General features: G+C 37.5%; 2 protein-coding genes and 1 non-coding gene across 3 annotated transcripts; 1 reads left to right on the plus strand and 2 right to left on the minus strand.

Annotated features, from left to right (window-relative positions):
* Positions 1-224: 224 nt before the first annotated feature.
* zgc:110540 (deoxynucleoside kinase) lies at positions 225-5,524 on the minus strand. Its single transcript, XM_026938736.3, has 7 exons — positions 5,289-5,524; positions 3,718-3,833; positions 2,725-2,918; positions 2,478-2,625; positions 1,672-1,787; positions 880-979; positions 225-709 (listed from the first exon to the last, which is right to left on the minus strand). Exons 1-7 carry the CDS (start codon positions 5,380-5,382, stop codon positions 683-685), a joined length of 795 nt encoding a protein of 264 aa, XP_026794537.2. The 5' UTR covers positions 5,383-5,524; the 3' UTR covers positions 225-682.
* A 4,409-nt stretch (positions 5,525-9,933) lies between these two features.
* trnas-gcu (transfer RNA serine (anticodon GCU)) lies at positions 9,934-10,015 on the plus strand. The gene has a single exon. It is a non-coding gene; the product is annotated as a tRNA-Ser (tRNA).
* Positions 10,016-13,602: 3,587 nt separating this feature from the next.
* cd248b (CD248 molecule, endosialin b) lies at positions 13,603-24,574 on the minus strand. The gene is made up of 2 exons (XM_026938508.3): positions 24,378-24,574; positions 13,603-16,375 (listed from the first exon to the last, which is right to left on the minus strand). Exons 1-2 carry the CDS (start codon positions 24,572-24,574, stop codon positions 14,266-14,268), a joined length of 2,307 nt encoding a protein of 768 aa, XP_026794309.3. The 3' UTR covers positions 13,603-14,265.
* Positions 24,575-26,274: the final 1,700 nt, after the last annotated feature.

Raw genomic sequence — 26,274 nt, forward strand, 5'->3', positions numbered from 1 at the left:
GCATGTAATGTTGCGAAATGCCCATGAAACAAGTTAGTTCCTGTTATAACTTACATTATAGCAGCTATAGACAGTTGTTCCATCAGTTTTCTTTTAATTTAATAGGACTCAAGAAAAACATGCAGCTTGTTACTGAGAAAGCTCTCTATCCTTAGAGATTTTCCCATAGTGGAAAAAACTTAAATATCTTTAAAGAGAAGGAAAGGACACACCTAAAAACACAGTAAAGACCAACACCATTTATTGCCATATTAAGGTCAAATATTTTTTGTTTTTGCAAAATATTTGTTAGATGAAAAAGAAAAAAAAAAAAAACAAGAACTCACAGACGACCAGCATAAAACAGTTTCAATAAAACGAAATATATAATACATAGACTAAATACATATAAATACATATTTACAATTTAAAATGCTGTTCACACACGTTTGAAACAGTTAAAAAGATATGACGACGACTATAATTAAATGATGACGTGATGACGCATCCATCCATAGCCCTGAACATGTTTTCGGAGGTCACGGTAATTGTTTCATTGTTTAATGTAAAGCATTTAATACATAATATATCTGGATTTGAGGTACATAAATGTTTTTAAAAAATAATAAAAATAATAAAAACCTGCTTTAAAAAAAGGCTTAAAAAACACACACACACACTTTGGAGAGTGCTTGATTTTCTATTAGAGCGTAGACAGAAATTCCTTCACCTGTAAAGAAATCGAACACAACAAGACAATGAATTGACCAGACATGAGATCATTGCCGTAATACGTTTTTTTCTTCTTCATTTCTTCAAGAAGACTAGAAATCATATTATGTAATTACTATGCCTGCAGGTCAGCTAATGCAGGTCAGGCTAAACTCAAGTTGCATTTACCTTGTCAACCACTTCCTGCTGCTTAATTCTGTCATTCTTGAAGTCGTCGTTAACATCCAGCACCAGAATAGGGAGATCCTTCAAGTACTCGAAATCAAGTCTGGGAGTGAAAAAAAAAACAGCAGTGTTAATGAACAGCAGAATTCACCATATAATAACACGGGAAGTATTTGAATCAGAATCAACATTGCTGGCAGAAGACAAATGTCTCATTTGTTTTATTGATCGAAAATTCAACATGATCAAGTGTTTCATTGCTCATGATCAGCTCTAGGGTCTCTGTGATTGGTTGGTCGAGCTCTCTTCTCAGATTTTAGCACCAACTTACTGAACCACCTACTCTGGATCTCATCTGGATATCCTTTATTTATTGTGTTTAAATTATTTGGAATTAATAATCATAATTTAAAAAGTCTGGTTCCAAAACACACATTTACATTAATAATTATTATTATTATTATTAATTATTATTATTATTATTATAATAAAGACCCGAATCTGGATACCGAGGACCAATATCTAGGACTATTTAACCAGCTAATGTTAGCTACTTCGAGAGTAACTACTCTAGCAAAGATTGCCGCAATAGTAAATATCTGCATTCCTATTTTCCTCAATTACGTCACAAAATTGTCACAATACTGAGGTAAAACAACAAAAAACTGTTTTATATTTATTGTAATATTTTTATATCCTTTAGCTTTGCCTTTTCTCTCATATCTTTTTTTCCCCCTCATCACAGTCTGTATTATGATCCAGTTCAACTAATTTGTTACATAATGATGAACTCACTGTGTAGTTCTGTTATAGAGCCAACACTCATGTTTATAGTGAAGTTTCTCCAAGTACTCCAGAGGAATGCCCTGCTCTTCCTCACGACCTCGGAATTTAAGACGCTGCATACACCTCTGCAACACAAATGACTGAAGTTAGGCCTTCAATTCTTTTCCCAGCACATCCAATGTCTTTTTCCAGTTTAACCCATAGCATAGCATTGAAGAAAATGAATCTAACCTGTGTGAAATTATATATTCTTGTGTGCATGGCTGGGTTGTGTGTCAGGTTGTATAAGCTATCTGTGTGTATATATATGTGTGTGTGTGTGTGTGTGTGTGTAATTTGCTCAGTTTGTGTACGTGAGAATCTCGGGAAGAACCCAAATACACATTTTTAATCATTACAAATATAAAGGTGAGACTGTAAAATTGCAAATAGTAAGAATTATTTAGGATACATACCAATACCTTGAGAGTTTTAAACTACAGCTTGACAAATTTTTGGCCATGCTACTTGAGTGTGTTTGCTCACATTACACTAGTTTCTAGTTTACATTATTTTATTCCCATGCTCAAAAGTGTTGCAGTGCCATCATAAGCTATTTGGAACAAATTATAACAATGACAAGACACTATTGATTTCTCCATTTCCCTGTGTTTGGACCTTACTGTTGAATTACATTAGCCTGTAATTTTCATTTCCTAACAAAAGCCGTAATGGTATAATGTTAGTGAGCAGGCAGACATTTGATACTAGTAGACATATGCTATCTATAACTGTCATGATGACTGTTTTGAACAACACATTAAAACACACCATACCTCAGGATCGGCCCGCAAATAGACTATGGCATCAAGCTCGAGGTCAGACTCAAACTGAGAGAGAAGCCAGCTATGAAAGTCTTGGTAGATGGCAAACTCAGTCTCATTTAAGTCTCCAGACTCGAATAGGTTCGAAGCAAAAACATATCTGCAAAAATAAGGACCATTTGCTTAAAATCCACATATTATTACATTAAAAACGTATACAGTACATGGGGTCCAGTCCCTCCTTTCTTTTGCTAGGTACCTGTCACTGTAGACCGAGCGCTCATAGAACTGGACTGGATGCTCAGCCTGTTGCAGCTTGGCAGAAGCAGGCTGAAGCTGGGCACGAACACGGCTCAGGCAAGCGTAAGTCTGGAAGGTGTAGGACCAGCGGCTGGGCTTGTCATACAACATCTGCAGCAGGTTGCCTCCACTCTTCTGGGATGTGGTCAGCTCCTAGAGAGGTCAAGAACATTTTAGGCAAGGAAATCACAATCTGTACAGCTTACACAAATGTAACAAAAAACACTGTGTGTGGACATTACTCTTCTCACTGCATTCAGTTTTTATCTTGTATAGATGATCATGGGATAAGGAACCTATATAGCCCTATATCAGTGATACTCAAATTAACTGCTACTCCAAACAGCGTCACTGTCTCATTTGTATCATGGATCTATAACAATAGAATCAAATGATTGTATAGAGAATCACTTAAATGTAAAATTGTAATTTTCGCTCATGTTCACATTTGCCTTTGTAACTATTCTGAAATAGTTGTTAGAACATTTAGTCACTGATATGGTTTCTAATATTTAATTATATTGTAATTACAGCCACAAATTTCAGCTTCCTTACTTAAATATATTCATCTATTAGATATTATTGTAAATTACTTCGTTTATATACAGCATCTAAAAGATCCACTCAATGAATGTTCCTTAACTCTTATTTTAATTCGAAGCATCATACATTTAAATGATTATATACTTACAATGTAAATGCAAGGGCAGATTTCTGTTTATTTAAAATGAGCAACTGAAAGTGCATAAAAAACTATTGGATGAATGAATTTGCCAAGTGATCACAAAGTTAATATTGAGCAAATATTGTGATTTTTCATTTTACTCATTCTCTGGCCCTTGTAGTTTTTAGCCTGGTTGTCTGACCTCTTATTCTGTGTAGCTTATTTCCATAAAAAGAAATCCCATACGCAACATGAGCTCACTGTAAGAAAAGTATCCAAATTTCATACCTCATACTCGTTCTCCGTAGTCTGAACATTGCACCACTTCCCAATGGGCTCAGGGATCACTTCCCATTCCTCTGATTCTCTATCCAACAACCGCACAAAGGTCGACTTGCCTGCAGCTATTCGAGAAATGGAGGTTAAATTACTTAATTCCAAAAATACACAATTCTCGTGTATGTAGAACCACGAAACGCTGAACGGTGATCAGTTACAAATAACAACTCACTTATTTTCTAAATATGGTACTAACAAAGATGTAGATGTGGACAGGTAATGTTAAAAATAAATATAGAAATAAGTAAAAATTTTTTTTTTTTTTTTAAAAGGTCTGGGACAAGGAGTCATGTCCTATAGTGATTAAATCAGTGGACTGAGCTTATCACATGCATCCCAGCCTGGAAAATACAGACACCAGTGACTTTACTACTACTAATACTACTGAGGTGCACTTAATGTTATTATTATTCTTTTTTTTCCCTGAAAGCAAGACACTACAGGTAGAAACAACAATTTTGGTGACATAAATCATTTTCTCCAATACTATAGTAATTTAAAAAAAAGCAAAATTCAGATTTTTTTCCCCTAATTTTGTCTTTAAGACACAAGCACGTCATGTCACATTACTGAAAAGCTTGTTTCCTAATGAATATGACAATGTATGTATCATTATCATATACAAGTTTATATTTAAACTTTATACAATTGTTTAAACCATTTGTTTTCTCAAAACTGTATTTTCCCCCTATATTCAGAATCAAAACTTTTTTTGTATGTATGTATGTATATGTATATATAAATTTTAATGTTTTTATTAAATAATTATTTAATTTACTTTTGATTTTATACAGCAAATTGAATAAAAACAGCACATTTTCTTCATTAAATAAAGAAACAGAAATGTTCTGTGAGTTTCTCTCTTTTGGGACTTCTTCAGAAATGAAATATTTAGTTCATTTCTAACATTAAACAAATACAAAGAAAGATTTCTGGCTTTATGAAGTAAGAAGAAGCTTCACTCACATAAATAAATGAAAATTACTGACAAATTTCCATTCAGTTCAGGATATCAGCAACCATATTAGATATTGAGATATCTTGTCTTTTTTTCCCCTATTCACCTGTAGTCTTGCCTTAAGTTTATTATATTTATTTCATTTTTATCTTTCATTATAACACGAGCTTAAAAAGTTGACCATTTAAACATACAGTGTTAATGAAGCAGCACAACAAAGTGAAGCTACACAACAAACTGCTTCCAGAGAAGTTTGTCAAAGAAAATGTCAGGAATTTGACAATGAGGGGAAAATATTGTGGTGTTTTATGAAATTTGTGTGTTTTTTTCTGAAGTATATTGTGGTAATAAACACAGGGTGCTGAGGTAGTTAACTCTTCCCGCCTATTTCTTACTTTATTTGGCGCCAAACAAATGAGAGAAACTTTATTATGTCAAAAACAAGCAGCTAACTTCAGGCAAAGCAATTCATTTCAAATAAATTAAGCTGTTTATAATTTTTTAAGTAATAGCTTAAGTAAATTTAGCCATAACTACAATTATTACAATAACTCAAACTTACCAATGTTTCCTTCAATGGATATCTTCTTAACTCTCTTCTCAAAGCTGCTGTTAAAGTCAGGACTGGAGCACATTCTCTTCGGAGGAGTCGCCATGACAGGAGATGAAGGTCACTGCTATAAATTAACCATAAAATACTTTAAAGTTTAATATAAAACCCCCAGCGCGCGCTGCAGTATCAGTCCAGTCAGGCGTCTGAGTGAGTCTTTGAAAAACGCGCCAAGGGATGCTGACACGCAGGCCTCGCGCGCATCTACGTCATATCCGGTTGTTGGCGCACGCTCAAAAAAGAGAGAAACGTGGTTTAAATTTTAAATTTTGACCAAAATGCTGTCATGGCACTATATTTTCTGTAATTTTCTGAAATATGATTTCTGGATTGATTTTGACAACTGGTTCTCCTCGAAAAGTTCATTTAGGGTTTTTACATGATCAAATGTGGTCTTAGTGAAGAGGAGTGTAGGGATGTCTTTTAGGTAAACAACAACATCCTGGCAAAAAAAAAAAAAAAAAAAAAAAACAGCTGTAAGCTTCTTTTGACAGTTAGAAAATATGACTTTTTGTAAGTAGATAGATAGATAGATAGACCCCCAACTGCTCCCCGGGCGCCGCAGCAAAAAAGGCTCCCCACTGCTCCGGGTGTGTGTTCACAGTGTGTGTGTGTGTTTTCACAGTGTGTGTGTGTGTGTGTGTGTGTGTGTGTTCACTTGGATGGGTTAAATGCAGAGCACAAATTCCGAGTATGGGTCACCATACTTGGCCACACGTCACTTCACTTCACTTAAGATAGATAGATAGATAGATACACGATATAGAAAGATATATGGCCAATAGTTTGTGGACACCTGACCATCACAAACATATGTGGTTCTTCCCCAAACTGTTGCTACTAAGTTGGACGATCACAATTGTACAGAATGTCTTTGTATGCTGTAAGATTTCCCTTCACTGGAACTAAGAGGCCCAAACCTGTTCCAGCATGACAATACCCTGTGCACAAAGCGAGCTCCATGAACACATGGTTTGCCAAAGTTGGAGTGGAAGAACTCGAGTGTCCTGCACAGAGCCCTGACCTCAACCCCACTGAACACCTTTGGGATAAACAGGAACACCAACCATCAGTGACTGACCTCACTAATGCTCCTTTAGCTGAATGAACACAAATCCCCACAGCCACGCTCCAAAATCTAGTGGAAAGGCGGGACTAAATCTGGATGTTCAAAAGCACATATAGAGTATTATATAGAGCCATATAGAGAATTAACAAATAACACATACTTCAAAAGACATCAGTGATGACGATACAGTGCAAAAAATACAATATATTAAGGTTCAAAATAACCACAGACAACCACATTCACAACACCTCAGTTTGTGAGTATGCAATCTATGCATATGATGATTATATGCATATATCTATAATATATGAATGAATGAATTGTATTCTGTCCTGTAGTTCGTTCATTTTGGGAAGCTGGAGGCAGGAAAGAATGTGGAAATGCAAAATACGTATTACTATGACACCACCTTTGTTGTATTAGTAATTTTATGTCATTTTTCACCCTTCTTATATTGAATTGTGGAAATCATGTGCTTAGTTTCTTTTTCTTCTACCTGTGATACTACTGTTATTCTTCATTGCATATTGCTTATTATCTTAATAAAGTTAAACTTATAAAATGTGAGCATTTAGGAAATATTTGGTTTTGTTTTTTCATTGAATACATACAAACCGTAATCTAATCATTCATGCAAGAAAGATCAAAGTCATCAGTCAATCATCATAAGTCATTTCCGTGTTATTATTTTATAGGATTTTTAACGTGCTTTAATTTGAAACATATAAATGTACAGATATTCTCACTACAGTAAAATGATCTGTTTACTGACATCACCTATAATTTCACAACATTTATTTTGATGGTAAATAAAAGCAATAATACATGAACTTTCACAACATTGCTGTTTCTCACAATGTAAATTCAACATTTAAAGTTACTGATATATATGTGTGTGTGTGTATATGTGTGTGTATATATATATATATATATATATATATATATATATATATAGAGAGAGAGAGAGAGAGAGAGAGAGCATATACTGTATATATTTTAAATGTCTGATGATGAAAGCGTAATTACTTACCACGTGCTTACCATATGGCAAGGCTAACTAAACGATCACAGATAGACTAGATCCCGTGACTCGATCAAAGTCACGTGACACACATGCTCACACGAGACCAACTTTGATACAAGCTAACATGACTCATGCTCTCTACCTGCTGTCAGAAGAGCAAGTATCTTGAGGTGCATGTGGTCTATATAAGTGATCTGAAAGTATATTTTCATTTCTTGCATCATTTACATTATTAGAACTATAACAGGGCTATGTCTCGGATCCAATACCACTATATTCTTAGACCATACCCTATGTACTTGCATATACAATAGCATCTTCTACTACTATTTCTACTTCTACTATGTGGAAATTACAAGTTACAGTGTGGTAGCTAATGTCATTAACTGCATCACTACAGTTTCCATATTCACACATATAGAGATGCAGTAATAGACAAAATAGTTAATATCTTTAACCATCCTAAATGTTTTGTCCGTCCATCCATTTTCTGTACTGATTATCCTACACAGGGTCTTGGGGAGCCTGCAGATTATCCCAGGGGACTCGGGGCACAAGGTGGGGGACATGCTGGACAGGGTGTCAGTCCATTGCAGGGCACAATTGCACACACACTACAGACAATTTGGAAATACCACTCAGCCTGTCTTTGGACTTAGGGAGGAAGCCCCTAAAGCACAGGGAGAACTTGCCAGCATGTGCATGGTGGGGAGGTGGGATTCAACTGCATAGTGTGGAATATTCAACTGCGATGCTCTCCTGGTGAACTGTAAGGGCATGCAAGTGTGACGTTAGGTGCAGCCAGGGTTGCCCAGCATGCTGAAGTCCACAGGTGGAGATTTTTTGGGGGGCTGGTTTATAAATAGTCTGTGGCTGCCAAGATCGTTTTAAAGCAAATAATCGTAATAAATTGTAACAAACATAGGCTATGGTAAACAAACGGAAGGTGTAAATGTAGACAGTGTGTCTATGTATATAACCATTTCTGTTGTAAGATACACTATATGGCCAAAGTATGTGGACACCTGACCATCACACCCGTATGTGTCCATTCCTAAACCATGTCCATTAACACAGAGCTGGTCCCCCCTGTGCTGTAATAACCTCCACTCTTCTGGGAAGGCTTTCCACTAGATTTTGGAACCTGGCTGTGGGGATTTGTGTTCATTCTGCTACAAGCGCTTTAGTGAGGTCAGGCACTGATGTTAAGCGAGGAGGCCTAAGACTAAGTGCGCAGTCGGTGTTCCAGTTCATCGCAAAGGTGTTCAGGGTTGTGGTCAGAGCTCTGTGCAGGATGATCGAGTTCTTCCACATTCAATCTTGGCAAACCATGTGTTCACGGAGCTCGCTTTGTGCATGGTGCATTGTCATGCTGGAACAGGTTTGGGCCCTTTATTTCCAGTGAAGGGAAATCTTACAGCATACAAAGACATTCTAGACAATTGTGTTTGTCCAACTTTGTGGCAACAGTTTAGGCAAGAACCACATATGGGTGTGATGGTCAGATGTCCACAAACCTTTGGCCACATAGTTTTTGTATTGTAAAGATTGGGAGGGAAAAGGGGGTAATGTGCATACCAGGAATTGACAAAAAGCATAGTACAGATACTGCAAATCACAAATTTGTGCACAACATAGTGAACTTGTTTCCCCACAAAAAGCCTGAGAGAAAGAAGTCAAATCACCACTCTTTTCCAAAAAAAAAAAATTCTCTCTTTTCCAAAGACTGAAGTTTTGGGGCTGCTTTCAGGGTTTTTTGTTTGTTTGTTTGTTTGTTTTTTTCAGATGTTGTTGGGTTGGAAACTTTGTTGAAACCTGGCCTCCCTGGATACAAAACCCAGAACTTCTTGTATCTTGGCACAGGCCAGTTTGCAGTGAAACAGCCATATGGAAAAGACCTATTTAATGTAAAATGATGTAAAAGCTTTGGACAGAATGGACAGTTGCACAAGGCCACCCATGTCATACAAACACACAAGATTTATGGTCCAGAATAGAATAAATTTTAACCGTCTTCAAAAATCTTGCTTCTTCATGTAACACTTTAGACAGGCAAATGATGATGAAGATTCTGGCGACTTCTTGAGCAAACATTAGCTACTTTCCTCTGAAGAGAGTTGGCAACACTTTAAAATTAGCTAGCTAGCTAAAAGAACTAACGTTGACCACTCTCGCCTAAACCGTAAAAACATTTTATACACTAACTTAACCTAAAATGGAGGTAATAAATGACAACTGTTTGAATAAATGACACACAATATCGTGGTTTGTCAAGTTTTAAGTCGGACCTAGCTTGCTAAGTCGATAAAGATATCTAACGCTAGCATGATAACAGCAGTATACTTAGAGCGATAGAAGATAAATGTACACTTGTGTTTATTTGTTTATTTAAATTTTTCCTGCTGTATCAAATGTCCATATAAAATATTAACCAAAAATTAACAGTACTAGTTAAATTTGGTGCTTTAAACCACTTAAAGACATTGTAAGCGGTTAGCTAATATGACGAGGTGGCCGAGTGGTTAAGGCGATGGACTGCTAATCCATTGTGCTCTGCACGCGTGGGTTCGAATCCCATCCTCGTCGACAAACTTTATTTTCATAATAAAAAAAAATTATAATCCTTATATTCAGGTCCTCACTTATGTATGCACGTTAGACCACATCTTTTAGATTTTATCACAAAACAATATTATTTCTTTTCATTTAATATTCTTACATTCACCTTAGTTATTAGGAACATACAATCAAAAGCCTTTCCCGTGTGTGTGTGTGTGTGTGTGTGTGAGAGAGAGAATAAGAAAATCAACTTATGTTTATTTCACTTTGTTACAAATTTGAAATGTATGGAAAATATTTGTATGATAAAACATATTGTACCACACTGCTACTGAATTCTTTATTCTGATTGGTCAGAAGGTGTTGATTAATTTTCTAGAACAGCAGCTCTGACAACAGTTACAGCTGCCAGGCAGATCACAGGTTTATATTAATGTGCTCATTCTAAAATGTTATCTAATCTTTTCTCTAGGAATGACAAATTCACAGGGATTTGTATGCGTAATCTAATAAAAAGTCTAACAATAAATTAATTTAAAACATGCTGGTTATTTAACAAAGAAAAAGATATGATATGGAGACATTTATTAACAATTAAAAGTTAAATCAAATTTTTTAATATGACCTTAAAACTCTGGCGCCACCCTTTGAGCTTCCTCCTTCCACAGCTCCTTTTCCTGCTTCCTCTTTCCTCCCCACTATCACAATCTTGTAGTGTTCATGAAATTCATTCAGCTCTATCCATTTTTTCTGTATCTATTTTCCTTGCAACTGCACAATCTTGAAAAACAAATCAGAGCATACCCAGTAAAGTCATTAACCTTGTACTCCAACCAAAGACTTCTTTGAAATAATAGAAAACTCATATTAAAAAAATGCAATGTTTGGGACAAGAACATTCTCAGTAAATCTTATTTTATAAAATTGTATTTTATAAAATGTTTTTATAAAATACAGTATTGTATTTGTATGTTTATAATTGTAATTCTATGTTTAGACATTAGGTTAATCAAATTAGTTGCATTAAGCAATCTCCAATTTCAGACCCATATATGTTAGAACACTATAATCTACCTGAGGACAGTATATTAGGTGTAGGATGCATTTTTTCTATGTATGGTAATAAATGAAAACTATATATGAAGGTATGAAGGTAACTTTGGCAGATAAAACTGGACTTTTCATAAGTGACACATTTTACGAAAGAGTTGTTCGAACATTATTCTAACAATGCTTTGAAAAATGAGCTTTGTCTGAAATGCCATTCCCTACTTTCAACACAAGGTGTCACTGTTTTATAGTTTTAAACAGTGAGTGTCAAACTAGGAAGTGATCCATTGGTTAATGTTACTTCCAGGTTTTGTTGCCTGTGCACTGTACTGTTTGAAAAAGTTCCAAAAAGAAATGGTAACAGCCAAACAGTGTACATGCATTCTGTAGTTCATTAGGTTTACCTATAATACAGGTGATGTCTGTAGGTGTACAGTTACTGACTGTAGCCCATTATTAAGTCATATGTCGGCTTCCTACTTTCCCATCACTTAATAGAAAAGGAACCATCATAGGGCCACCACTGAGTTATTATTTGGGTGGTGGACTATTCACAGCATATGTGGTGTAGGTATGAGTGTATCAGGTGGAACAGTTTCGCTTGGGTTTTGAAACACTTCAGTGTCACAGCAGGGTTGTAAACAGTCCACCAAACCAGTATCTGGGGGTTTGGGTATAACTAACACAAATAATGCATGGAAAAGTGCACTGTAATCTCTTACTGTACACCCCCAAGATGTCCTAGCAGGGCCAGTAAGTCCATCACACAGCTTTGCCTGATACTCTCAAACCTGCAACACACACATCAACATGCCACAACCTAGTATATGCTGGTATATGGATGATCAGCATGTCATCTGAGGCAACGATATAGTTTGGGTAAAAAAAAAAAAAAAAACATCAACAAATTGTTGACAACTATTACTAACAAAACTGGCAAAATAAAAGCGGCAACATTTTGGCAGATAAGTCAAAGCTAGAACCCACTTCAAGTTAATACACTTAACACAATGTCTTGACAGCCTGTCTATCAACTTTCAGAAACCATTAAAATGGAATTTTCTGATTTCTGAATACTGAACATTGTATTCACTAAAAATACTACATTTCTGGTGCTTTCTTGCTTGGAGCATGTTTTGACCCAAAGTGAGCCAAGCCAAGAGTGCATGAAATATAGTACTTTTTAATTTAGCAATGAATAAAAAGTTAACAAAGAAGTAAAGACTAGGATAGTTTTCCTTTAGATTTTTTTTTCAATAATGTAGTCTTGGGATAAACCTGTAGACAGCCTTTTACACATATACATGTCAGTGTTGTTCCATTCAGTTTTAAAAGCCTGCCACAGATGACAGACAGGTGGTCAAGAAGCTTTGTAAATACACCTAACATAAAGTGGGTCCTAACTTCAGTTGATCTCAAACACTTAGCAAAAATAATCTTGGCGCATTTTGCCCCAGGTTGCACATTGCATCGGAGAAACTGGCACTTTAGTTGTAGGACTGATGACACCATCAGTGTTTGCTGATCTCCAGCTCTGCTACCTTTCTGGCTGTCAAAATAAGCCAGCAAATTAAATAACTCAAATCATTGACATTAGATACAGATCAGGATTTTAAGCTGCAATTTCAACAGTCCACCAAAAGTACCTGAAATGACCTACTTCTATAGGATATCAAACTGGTAAATTTCAGAAAAGAATGACATTAAGAGAATGATAGTTCATTGTAAAATTATAATGTGTGTGAATTGTTCCACACAGTGTTTTTGAAGATAGCTAATGAGGAGCATCTACCTGCTCTCTGCTGAGAGTTTAAGCTCTTTTCCACCTGAGCTATTAGTTATTTATTTTCCTTCCATCACTGACTGCGTCTGAGATCTTCTATCGCATGAGAGAAATATCACTTTAGAGAAATGTCTTTCAGAAGCCAACCATATTGCCTTAAAATTTAAAACAGCAAAGTTATCAAAGCTTTTTTGATGTGCCAGCTCAGCGTGCGGTAATTTCGTCCTATGACCCCTTCCAGTGTAAAAAATAACAAAAAAAAAACCCATGAACCACCACTGCTGATAAACTGCTGATAAACTTGGTTTGACCAGCTACCAGCTTCCAAAACACAGGCTGAGCTAGTAGACCATATTTTGATCAATAAATATTTGAGATTTTCTAATTGCCTCGCTGTTATATGTTGAGTTGTTCTAATTGCTTCACTCTTATTAAGCACCTTAGCCAATTGTTGTCCATCATGTTATTTATTAAAGCCACTGGGGATATTTATTCCGTAATTTCTCCCCCACAAAACCACAGTTACACTTTGTTAAACCAGTTAGATTTTTGTGTTATATTAACAGCACCTCTGTGATGTCATTTAAAAAAGGTAGACCTCAAGCTATACCTCATGGACCCAGGGGATCCCGGGCCCCAATAACTTTCTGCAGCCACAGCCCAGGTGTGATCATATTATATTTTAAATACCACATTTCACTGTTGGGGGCGCTAAAACATAACATAAGCCACATATAATTGATGCAGGAATTCAGACAATTCTCAACCAGCTCAACCAACAGAACTTCACACTCAATTTTATTGCAAATTTGAGGCAAATAGTGAATCATTGTGGTAAAATACAAACGAAGTGCATATTCACATTACAAAGAGCCAATTCACAAAGGCAAACTGTACAATATACTATGTTCTGCAATACACTGCTTTACAATAATTTGGACCAAATGGAATACTTCACTGACCAAACGTCACTCATTGTAATTGATACAAAATTAATACAATAATCAAACACTTAGTATCAAGATACATGTAGCTGAGCAATATGACCTTCCTGAATGTACATATATTACAAAATATTGGACGCAGTCAATATGAGCAATAATTTTTGATATGAGAAAAAAAAAAATCGGGTATGGTAAAATGCACAGTCAAATCTAAAAACAATCTTTATGTAACTTTAGGATGTATAAACAACACAGTACTAATTCCATTAGAACCTCTAAATGTACAGTGAAATACAAATAAAATGTGACTGCATTGAGATAACTTGCTTTGTTCCAACTGGAAACAGATTTCTGATAACTTGTCCTCTAAAGTTTTCTCAAAACAGTCCAAACCTGGAATCCTTAAATGACACATAATACCAAAATGACATAATGAGACACAGCCAGACTTGTTTGGGACACTGCTATTTTTAATAGTCATGTTGTCCTGTGCAAAATTCTCAGGCCTGTGATTTTGCAGCTTTTGATTCAGCAGGTTTGGAGTTGGTGGTCCAGCTGTAACAGTCTGTTACATTTTTGTTGCGTGGCTCAACAGCACAGCTTGTACAGTACACGATGCCCAGTGCTAGCATGACTACGATAAAAACACAGAGAGGAACTAGTAGTGCTACTAGCAACCAGCTTCTATCATGCTTCTTTTTGCCACCTGGATTCTGCTCTTGGCTGGAGGCGGATGGCAAACTACCCTCAAGGATTTGATGTGTTGAAGGAGTGATCCTATCAGCATCCTCATTCTTCTTTGTTGGAAGAGTTGAAAGCATGTGGTCTTCACCTTGTGATAATATTCTGCTCTCATCCAACCACTGGTTTATTTCATCCTTAGCATTTGAATCAGCTGGTATATTTGATGTTGTAGCATCCTTTAACCAATCTGATGTTGGGGAATTAGGGGTTTGCTCTGTCCAGCCAGGTTCTGGTGAGGTAATGAGGTCCTCCTGTGCTATGTCTGTAAACCAGTCTAATCTTGGTGGAAGTTCCGTAGACCACTCCAGAGGAATATTATCAGTCACTATGTCAGGTGTGTTACCTGGGTCATCCCAAACAAGTGTTGTTGGATGAACCGGTTCAGCAGTTGTGTAATGCTCAGCCATGTCTTCAATAGGCAAACATGAATATTGATTCTGCTGCAACTCATAGCCTGCCTCACAACTACACTCAAATCCACCTTCATAATTGTCACATATCTGCTCACAAGAGCCAGCGAGTTGGCACTCATCGATATCTTCACAACGCTCCGGATCATCAGGTACAGGGGAGAATCCTTCATGACAGAGACATATATAGCTTCCTCTGGAGTTCTCACAAGAGTGCTCGCATTTGCCTAAATTGCATTCATCCACATCCAAACACTCACCAAACTCAGACAGCTGATAGCCCTCATTGCAGCGGCACTCGAACGTTCCTGGTGCATTGACGCAGACCTGGGGGCATGGATTTTGTGAGCACTCATCAATATCAATGCAATTTAGACCATCCTCTGAGAGGAGGTACCCTTCTGGACACTTGCAGCGGTATCCCCCAGGACTGGGCTCACAGTCAAACTCACAGTCAGCACTGTGACATGGATCCAAGGGCTGGCAGCTTTGCCCATCGTCTCCTATCTTGAAATCCTCTGAGCACTCACAGTAATAGTGAGAATCTGCATTCACACAGTAGTGCTCACAACCTCCATTGTCCTGCTCACACCAGTCCTTTGGAGCATCGGAACAAAGAGGTGCATCTTTGGACCATCCAACTCTTCCATCCTCATGTAGCATACAGAGCACTGACTGATCTCCCTTGGTGATATCTGGACAAGGTAGGGTGGCCACAGATCCATAGGGGATATGAGAGAGCAGGGTACTGAGCAGGTTGAAAGGGGTAGTGTAGAGTGCGGGTCCCTTTCCTTCACTCTGCAGAGCTGGACACATCCCTCGGGATGTGTAGTGACACAAGAAACCATCCACAGCAAGCATGCATGAACCATCCAGCCACTTAAAGTTGTTCTGGTCACTGTTACTCTTGTCTGTAGTATTGTAGGTAATGACCACACAACGAGGGGCAGTACATGCACCTGGTAATTCCTCACGTTGCCAGTTAGTGTACTCCGTGTCTTGATCTCCCGTCATCCAAGTGAAGCCCCTCAGAGGACGCGTGGCTGAGCACTGTCGAGGCTGCCTCTGGAGACCGATCCAGAGCCTGAGCCTGGGGCGAGGACCATGACGTTCCCCAGCATTCAGCAGATCCTTGACCAATGCTGCCTCTTCTGGTCGCTTCACTACAGCCAGATTGCCCCCTCTATCTTTGCAACTTCTCCAGGACTCCCGAAAGGTCTTGCGCTGGAAGTGAACTGAGTAGCATCCCTCAGCGTTGCACAAACCATCCTGTTCCTGCAAGTTTTGGCCCAAAACTCCCTGAGGCAGGCAAATCATTAGCACTGCAAGGAAAAGAAAAGGGTTTGCAGCACAGCACATCTTTCTCAGAGACTGGTCTTCCTCTGCCTCTGCATCCATCTGTTGTTCAACTGGCATCTTATTTTCTTCTGTTGTCTTTTGTGTTACTTTTTTCAGCCTTTACTTAGCTTTTGCAATTGATCATGAGATCCCGTAAAGCTCGCAGCACTTTTTGTCTGCAGCCTGTCTGCAAGAGAGAGACAGTGAGGGAGGGTACGGAGGTATGTTTTTGGAAGAGGGGGCGGGTAATGAGTGAGTGAGTGTGTGAGGAGTTTGGGGGGGTTGTTTGGGGGGACTTTGGTCTGTGGTTTTCTCCGGTGCCGTATGGTTTTCATAAGACTGTTTAAGGAAATAGTTTGTAGCCCCACTAACAAGCCCCCCTACTCTACCTCCAGCTCATCTATCATAATCACAAATTTGTCTGTGAGTTTGAATTGTTAATTTATTTTTTCTTATTTAAGAAGTACTTAAAATTATAGGGTACATAAATGGTTACAGATCATGCTGTATTATTAAACCTTATTATACACACATTGTGTCATTTCATTGTCTCATTTCATTTGTCTTTTTTTGTTCCTTTTTAAAATTACCCTTTACATTTTACTAATGTTCATTTAAATGTATGAAGCATTTTATGAAGAGGGATTTAAAAGTGATGGTTATCAGATTCAGTCTGGAGAGAGAAAACAATAAAGCAGGATCACGCTGTGCGTTAGATATCCTTTTGTCTTGGATCACAAGCAAGCTCATAAACTTGAATATCACTGGGAGACACAGGTCCTTTTATTTTGCATAGCAGGGACAGTCTGTGTCTGTTCTTTCATTCCCAACAAAGACCACAACGCTCCTCCAAAAGCCCCATCAAAAATAAATCTTTCTGTTCAAAGGACATAAACCCTGGTTTACTGTTAAAACTCTCCAACGAATGTTTCCATGTCTGTACAGTGGGGAATTACTTCCATATCTTTTCTTTCACGAGCTTTAGGTTTTAAATGTATGGACCATGTTTGACTTGGTTTCGCATTTCATATTTTTTATGAACAACGATTATATCACATTTACACTAGATGAGATGATGAGAAATAAAATGCCCCATCAAAAGGAAATTTAAACTACAAACAGGGGTTGAGAAGCTATTAAGCAGATGAAGTTCAGAAATTGTAGTGGTGCCAGTGGTCAGCAGTAGAAACTGTCTAGCAGCCAGGCAAAGCAATGACTGCTTTTGTTCTCAAACCTTTTCTCTGTCTGTAAATCAAATCAAACCTCAGTTACCATTTCTCCCAGGCATGAGTTCAGTCTAAGTCTCTCTGCCTTGAGTCAAAGTGTACCTTTGTAAAATTCCTCCCAAAACTACCCTGTCTTCATCCAATTCAAACAACTCAGTCCTGGCTTCTTTGTTTTCCCTGGATGCCCTTAAACTAATGTGGCCTTGTACAACATTTCTAAGAAAAGACAACTTATGAGTTTACACATAAGACAAAAACAAATGTAAAGGCAATTGCAAGCACCTAAGCCATAGAAGATAACAAACTGTATAGTAACTTTTACTTTTCTGTATATAACCTTTCAGAGATGCTGATCTTCCTGAGGCATTTTTTGTTCCAACAGCCCATATGTTGAAGCATGCTTAGTGCAGACACATCTGGTCTCTATCCCAAACTGCCTGTTTAGATTTGCATCTTTCCCTGAAATAGATGAAGGTTTCCAAACTGTAAAAGACCTGAAGCTGTCATAACTCTGCTTATGTTTCATACGCTGGAACATTTTTTAATAATATATTGTCAGTGCACATAGAAACAGTTTCCATGAGGGTTCTCTGAATATTTTTGTCCACTGTGTAAAATCACTCTTATCTGAAGAAGATTTTTTTCTTTTAATTCTATAAAGTTCTGGAAATATTTACGAAGACTCTTACATTGAAAACAGTTAATCAGTGTGTATGCATCCACAAAGACTTCTGTTTGTCAGTGTAGACCTATTCATTCTTTAATATTCTGTAGGACAATCAAGTATCAGATTGGCCTTAGTCTTTGGCTGTGATTTGCAAAGGGTCACTTCCTGTCCTCTGTCTGTAGACTGTGAAGATTTTATCTTGTAGATACTCCCTTTGAACAAACTACTTTCTAAAGTCCCATGAGTTTTCTTATGGGGTTTTCCCTAGGCTATAGTGATCCTCGTTAGAAGTCATTAATGAATAGTCCACTGTAACTCATTGTTTACAGTGTGTTTTTAAAAGTCTTAGTCATGTCAGTGACAGATCTCATGCTAAGTTTATAAAGCCACAGGTGGGAGAATGGTAATGCAAGTGCAGGTAACTATAATAAAAACTAACAATACAAGGTCAAACATTATAAACAGAGCCAGAGTTTGAAATCATAAACACTGACAGACTCCTTGATTAATTGTGTCTCTATTTCTTTTAAATTTATGTGGTATTTGAACATGAATCTGAATCTACACAATCCTCTTGATGCTAAGAAAAAATATAAGATTGTACGCATCCTGTTCTTTATCAGGTCTTAAAATTAAATGGTAAAAATAGCACAGCTGTTGGAATAATTGAATTTGCAGTATATATATATATATATAAATATATATATATATATATATATATGAAGTTATGAATGGATTGTTTTCCATAGCTCATTCTATGACTTATGAATTCATATGAAATGTAATTTTAGCATTTTGTCTGAAAGGAGAAGATTGCACTTGAAAAAAAAAACACACACATACAAACCTGTTGGTATTTTCTAAAATATTTTTATAGTGTTAACAAGCATGCTGTTTTGAAAGTTTGCCTCCTGCAGAGCCTGACATAACCATCTCTTTAACATACACATAATCAGTGTGCTATGGCCTTAGGGAATCTCCTGATGAGGAATGCTGGGAAACTGTTGCTCATTTCGAATAGATGGAGAAGGGGGGGGATATCAACATCCTGTTTCCCTCTTTCTCTTTCTCAACACCCCTACACCCCTAAACTTTGAGAGATCGGTATGCCCTCTACAGCCGTCTGCAATAGCTTGGACTTAATGGAGCACTCTCTAACCCTTTGACCTCTTCAACTTCACACATGGTTAACTCCTCTGGATATGCGGTCTTATTTAACTAACTGACTTTGGTTAAACCGGACTATTCTGGGCTCTGAGGTGAAATCCAGGACATGACACTGACCTGCTGAATGTGAAACAGATATCTGCTCTGTGGATAGTTAGTGCAGATGTGTTTGCAAGAAGAGATTGCTAAAAAATTGGATCATTTCTGCAAAGCTATTTCACCCCATCATGCGAATTCAGATTTTACCAACATTTGCTAACTGCACATAATGTTGAATGAATTTCCATTGCTATCATTCTGTTGTGGCCTTTCAGTTCCATTAGACACCCACTCAGTATGCAATTGAAGTCCAAGCCACGTGTACAGTATTTCAATATATTTTGGCACTAAACACTCCAAAATAGACACAATTTAAGGTGTCATCATGATACTGACAAGTATAATGCTATATACAGTGCTGCTCCAGAATGATCTGTTGAGCTGACCAGGCCTGTCCGAAATGCACCAGTATTACAAAGTTATTTTTCAGACATTTCATTTTATTTCCATTTTTTCCAGTGGCTTTTCAGTTAATGCATAGCTGTAGGATTCAATCTATAAAAACTCTGACTCAGATTTGTCAAGCCATGTATGGAAGTCTAGGATGACCTTTACTTCATTCTTCATTACCTCAGCCCTCTTGTCACCGGTGATGTGTGCAGCATATGTTGCCTCCATTGCCACTTGATCGGTATAGCATCTGCACTTTCTCTCTCTACAGACTCACTTCTTTGGATGTAGAAACCTTCAAACATACCTGTAGCTTCTCTTTGATACTCCAGAGGCATATTTGGATATAGAGTGTTGGATAGAAAAGACTAAACAGCAACTGAGATATGGTAGCACTCTACAGGAATCCTGACCTTCTAGAGTTAAGACTGTCCTCCAGAATGAATTATGATTAAACCAGAGATCTCAGAAAATGAAGTGTGAGCTATGTTGTGAGGATGAAGGTCTCAAAATTTGATAAAGGTCTTAGCAGTTCCACTCAAGGAAGCATGACTGGAGCTATTTGAGAAGAGAAAGGGAGTGCCGAATGTTTATGTCTGTAAAGTGTAACTGTAGACAGTGTATAGTCTAGTTTTATTGATATTTTGATGCTATGTCTAGTTCCATAGTAAGTATAAGAAATACTGTGCTACCATTTTCTGGTTCCTATTATGAGATTTCATGTACTTTTGGATCATATATAGAGAGCTGTCAGGACCACCAACAGTTCAGTTGTCAATCTGGAATGCGGAGAACCACCTGTAGATGTTGAATGTGACACAGATCATTCCAGGGAACAGATATATATCATACTGTGCCTTTCCACTTAACCTCTGTCTTAGATCAGGTCTTTTCTCTCTCACACCACCTTGCCTACACTCATGGTGCCTCATTATGCAGTGATTATGGACTGTGCAAAAACAAGGTGTCAGGTTAAGGTCCCATTGGCTGTATAAGTGTAGACTTAATGGATCCAATCGTTTGTTTATTGACTCTTAGTACCAAGGCATGTCTTCCCCAGTGGTGGCCTCGGAGCTGGAAGTATTGGCCACTCTGGATTCATTAGACATACTGAAGCTATTAGCCAAGGCCATGTGCCCCCACTGATTCAGCCAAGCAAAATTCTCAAGGTTTTGGTCCTCTCCAAAGTGTTTTCTATTACTTGTAGTCCTTGAGCAATGCTTGCTATTGCCCAGCTGGTTTCCTGGTTTCCTGATTTTTCTATTTAGACCCCACTTCATCTCAGCCAACTGAATGGCCCAGACATGTCTGTAAGAGATAGAATACTGAATGCATGTTGGATTTATTTATTTTGGACTTCTTTGTCCTAAATTTTGTCCATTGTGGGATATCTGGCTTGGGAAATAACTTATCTCAATGTGCAAATTTATGCATAGGTCAGTTCTACACAAATCTGAATTGTTCTCAATTCTACACAAATTAGGTATGACTCTGTAAAGTGGCAAATCCAAAGGTTTGGCCCAAATGATTGCTTGGACCAATCCTATGGCACTTGAGGTCCAAAGTTTCCTCAGTTCTCCACTTGCAACATTAGTTCTTACTTACAACAAAAATATTATACTTACAATTATGTCACTTTGTCCAAATACCTTTGAGCCCCTGAAAATGGAAGTACTTTGCTTAAAATGGCTGTAATCCCTACATGGTAAATGCCATATTTTTGTGGAACCTCTTGAAATAAAGCTGAAAGGCTACAATTCGATCACATCTTGATTGTTTTATTTCAAATCTATTGTGGTGTATAAAGGCAAAATCACAAAAATTCTGTCATTGTCCAAATACTTCCAGACATAACTGTATATATATATATATATATATATATATATATAAACTGTGATTTCATCTTATCCTGTTATATACAACCTTACAAAGAAAAATAAAGCTTAAAGGGATGTACTAGAGAGTGTTGGTGCCTCTGGTGAGTGTACATCTTTTTAGATACAAAACAGCCTTAATAGATTATTAGTAATTATTATATTTATATCATTAACTGTTTTAAGAGTTTTAAATAACTCTGGTTAGGTTATCTCATTTGGAATTATCTGAAGTAGTTTCACTTCATTGCAGAAGTTGCACAGAGTAGTATATTTCTACTAGAGAGGAATTATCACCTTTGAAACCCCAAAAGATACACCGTATTGCTGTAACAAATTGCGGCTTCAATTTGACTATTGCACCTTAGTAACTTGACTATTTGGCCTTTGCAATCCTTTTAGTGGGGTTTTAGAGGAGAAATTTAGTTAGATCTTTAGCAATTCGGTTGTCTTAAGAATACATGGTTTAAAGCTTAAAGTACAGTACAATTCAAAACAGCATGCGGAAATTCAGCGCAAATTCAGACATAACAAGAGATTCAGACATAACAAGAGAAATATGGTGTAGTCCATGCATGGTGTCCAGCTGAATAGCCGCAGAACTCTTCTCAAATTTGCTTTGGCTCATTGAAAGAACAGGAATAAGCAAAGTATGAATATGATGGGGGAGCCTAGATGAAAGCCATACAAATGTCTGAGGTCTATGTTCCCCCCCCCAAAAAAACCTCTTTAAAAATAAACACATTCATTCACAGAGAGGAAATCATGACCATGCAATAATTACACTAGAAAACTCCCCTTGTCATCAAAGAGACAAGACTTTTCCTTAATAAATTACTCTTGAATCCTTTGAGATTCACTTTAGATATAAATCCATATGACATCAAATGCAGGGTTAGAGATGGTGGTTTGGGTTTTTTTTTTGTCCCAAATGCAACTCTAGCATGCTCTTTTAACAAACACCAAGCATAAACTACATTAGAATCTGCAGAGCTCCAAACAGCAGCTCAACTCATTCAACCTCACCAGCCTGTTTCAGTCATATAAATGAGGTTAGGTCCACTGGGTTTGTAGAAGGGACGATTAAAGGGACATCTGGCGTGAACGTGAACAAATGTTGTGTTACTTCTGAGAGTAATCAGTGATGAATTCCAAAATGGAGATTCCAGGTCTAATACCTAAGTAATCGTTTTGGTAATAAAGTAGAACCCAGCAGACAGCAACTTGTAGGAAAAACTGAGCTTACTGGAAGAGGGGGTGGTGAAGATTTGAATGGAAAATGGATTAAAAGATGATCAGATGTTCCTTATTTCACAGGCTGAAGATAGCAAAGGGGTCTTCTGGGATGGACATTTTTTGGAGGGGAAAGTCATGATATAAGAATTTTAATAGACTGAAGTCGCACTTGCTTCATTTTTCCATCATTCCTGCTGTTTTTCTAAGGTGATCAAGGACAGCTGGATATCCTTAACCAGCTACTGACCCATCCAAAACTCTGAACAAACTTCCTTCATCTAATAAAAGGAAATTAACTTCTCCCAATGGATTTATCCTATTACACTTGACCACCATAGCCTCGAGTCATTCCTACATTTTGCATGTTTAGTCTGTGACGCTGAGTGAGCACTCGGTGTGAATTACAAGGTCACCAGTAGACAGTATTCTTAGTCTCCTATCTCCTGACAGTGGATGTTAAAACCTTTTTGTGCTGTGTGCCAATGCAGGAGTTATCCCCAGCACAGAACAACATATAAATTAATAATGTACTAATTAAACAAAAAAGAACAGCTATTGTTATATTTGATCTATCCTGGTGACTGTGTCACTCAGAGAGGCAGTGGAAGAGAACAACAATGAAATGAGGGAAAATACAAGTGGTTAAAGCTTTTGAGGAAAATGGCTGCTCCTAATAATCATATAGATTTCAAAACATACTGTAGATTTCCACTTCTGTGGAGGCAAATCTTCAGGGAATATTTTAAAAGAATCAGAAGGTTCCTGTTTAAATTATTTGGAGAAAACAGAGAGAAAGCATCCTGAATTGTATCAATTTGCTAGACTGTATGACTGTATGTTGTTGACGCTCTGCCTATTATGGGGTGACTTTAAAAATTTACTAGATTGTAGCTTGTAGCATAAGTCAAGTGTGATAGGCTCTTGATTTATTTTTGTTAGAGGCTATGTCATTATTAATGTCATCCTGCCCTACCAAAATCATGAGACACTGCTGGATACCCTGATTTTATGTATCCCTTAACCAGATAACATGGATTACAGTGCACTCCTTATTAATTATTATTATTATTTATTAATTATTATCTGATTTTATCTTAAATATCCTGAATATGTATTTTAATATCAAATTTGAATGTTAAATTATAAACAATATTTAAAATAACTTTTTTTAACCTTTAAATGTTAACCTTTAAGTCTTCTGTACTCCATTTTTTGCCATATGGCTTTTCTCTTTTCTAAAATCCTCCACGCTGTGCTGCTATTCAGGACCCCCTTGTGTGAGGGTCAGCGTTGAAACACGCAGAGGGCAGCAGCTCTGTACGGACCATAGTAAGAACCCACAGGCAGGTCCTTGCATCCTGCCGTGTCTCTTCACTCATGGCAGTGAGACACGCTGCGTTTGGATTTCCACTGGGCCCCGTGAGGATGCAGGAATGAAAGTTTCCTGGAGCCGGAGCCTACATCAGCAGCTTCGCCCAGCCAAAAGAGCACGAGCTCTGAATGCACTCCAAGAAAAATGCATAGGGATCAACTAAATCACGCAGGGTCTTTGCAGACACGTGGGCAATGGCAGACATATGCTGTTTGTTATTCATGGTTTGATCTACATAATGGTTTTGATGAGCACTGTCCAGGTTGTCCCACTGACCAACAACCATTGCTGGAATGCTGGCAGCTACTGAGCACATGCACGAGGACTGAAATCAATTCTCTAACAAAAACAGCATTCTACAGAAATAGATACCTGGCACCAGCAGCAATGTGTAAGAGCCTTTGTCCTTTTGAAACACAGCTGTGCATGGTAAAGGAAAGGAAATATCTATTTATGCATGCAAAAATATTTGTAAAACTATTAATACGTTACATGTGAAAGAAAGCAGTACCACTGGGCTAAACCACTGATCAGTTAAACCAATTGAACGGTTTCAAATGCGTTTAGGAATGAATGGAATTTAAATGCTTTTAGGAATGAATCCTTAGTGTGTGCATGTGTGTGTGAGAATGTGTGAAAGACACAGACAGACAAGTTAATTGTGTTCATTTGCTTCTGTCTGTGGTTAATCATAGACAGTTAAATCATTTCCTGCAGCAAAATGACCAATTACGTCTCATTAAAACTCATTAAGTGTTGTGTTATTAACAACATGAAAGATTTCAGAAATGTAACACCTGGTCTGAGGTTCCTTTGATGCTGCCATTCGATTAAAAACACGGTATGAATATACGAAAATTCTATTGTTTTTGCTCATATTAAAGCGTGCAGGTAACCTGAGCCGTGTGCACATTAGCCACCAGCACGAAATGGAATTTCATCTGCGAAGGACATTAACATCTGGTATCAATTCAAACTACAGCTACTGTGATATAGCATGTGAGCCTACACTGACCTTATACAGTTCTACTGGAAACACTGTAAAATATGACACATCACACTGCAGATCTCATAAAATATGACAGATGGAAATTCAGGGCTTAAGAAACACGTGCAGGCTGTGGGCTTCAGCACCTCCGTGGGGCACAAAATGGTACAGCATTGAAAATTTAAAACCAAAGAAAGAGTCATAAACCCAAGGAAGAGGGAAAATTCCAATCATGAATTTAACAAATAGATCAAAAATCTTAGGGGAATCAAGAGGATCTACAGATGAAAAATACCCCCTCCAGGTTTTCTTCACTTCCACTTATATATCTGATTCCTCTAGAGGTATCTGCTCTCTGGAAGCTTTTTTCTAGCCCCTGTTCTCTTTGACTTGCTCCTTCTGAGGCCAAGAAGACAATCTACTGCAAACTGCAGAATTATTGGCACCTTTTGCTCCAAATAAGCAAACACTATTGTATAAAATAAACATTATTCTCAATGATATCAATTCTCCATGCATTCTCCATGACTATTGGAGAATCTACTTAACTTTCCCTCTCTCTGGTACCCCCGATCTGCCAACGCCACTCACTGCTCCACTGTGCTGCTTCTTCTCATAATAATACTTTTCAAGTAGTATTTTCTCTCTGAAAACATGTGAGACAAAGTTAATCACACCCAAAGAAATATTTCAAATAAATGGTGACAAATTCTTAAAAATATAACATGCTCTCAGTCCTCAGAAACTTTATTTTACTTTAACCATTTCCTGTTTCCTTGGGATGTAAATACGAGGTTGCACAGAGGTTGCAAGTGAGCACAGTAACAGCTGTAATAAATTGGAAGAGGATAAATGAGCATTTTAACATTTGAACCATGTTGAAAACCTGTGGTCCGAATTGAAGTTGGCCACATGTTCAAACCTAAAAATATAAAAGAGCTTGAAATATTTGGCATGGTGGAGGCTCAGTGCTGTTTTTCTCTCTAGGTGCATTGCCA

Source organism: Pangasianodon hypophthalmus, chromosome 15 (assembly GCF_027358585.1).
Source record: "Pangasianodon hypophthalmus isolate fPanHyp1 chromosome 15, fPanHyp1.pri, whole genome shotgun sequence".
In the NCBI taxonomy this organism is placed as follows: domain Eukaryota; kingdom Metazoa; phylum Chordata; class Actinopteri; order Siluriformes; family Pangasiidae; genus Pangasianodon; species Pangasianodon hypophthalmus.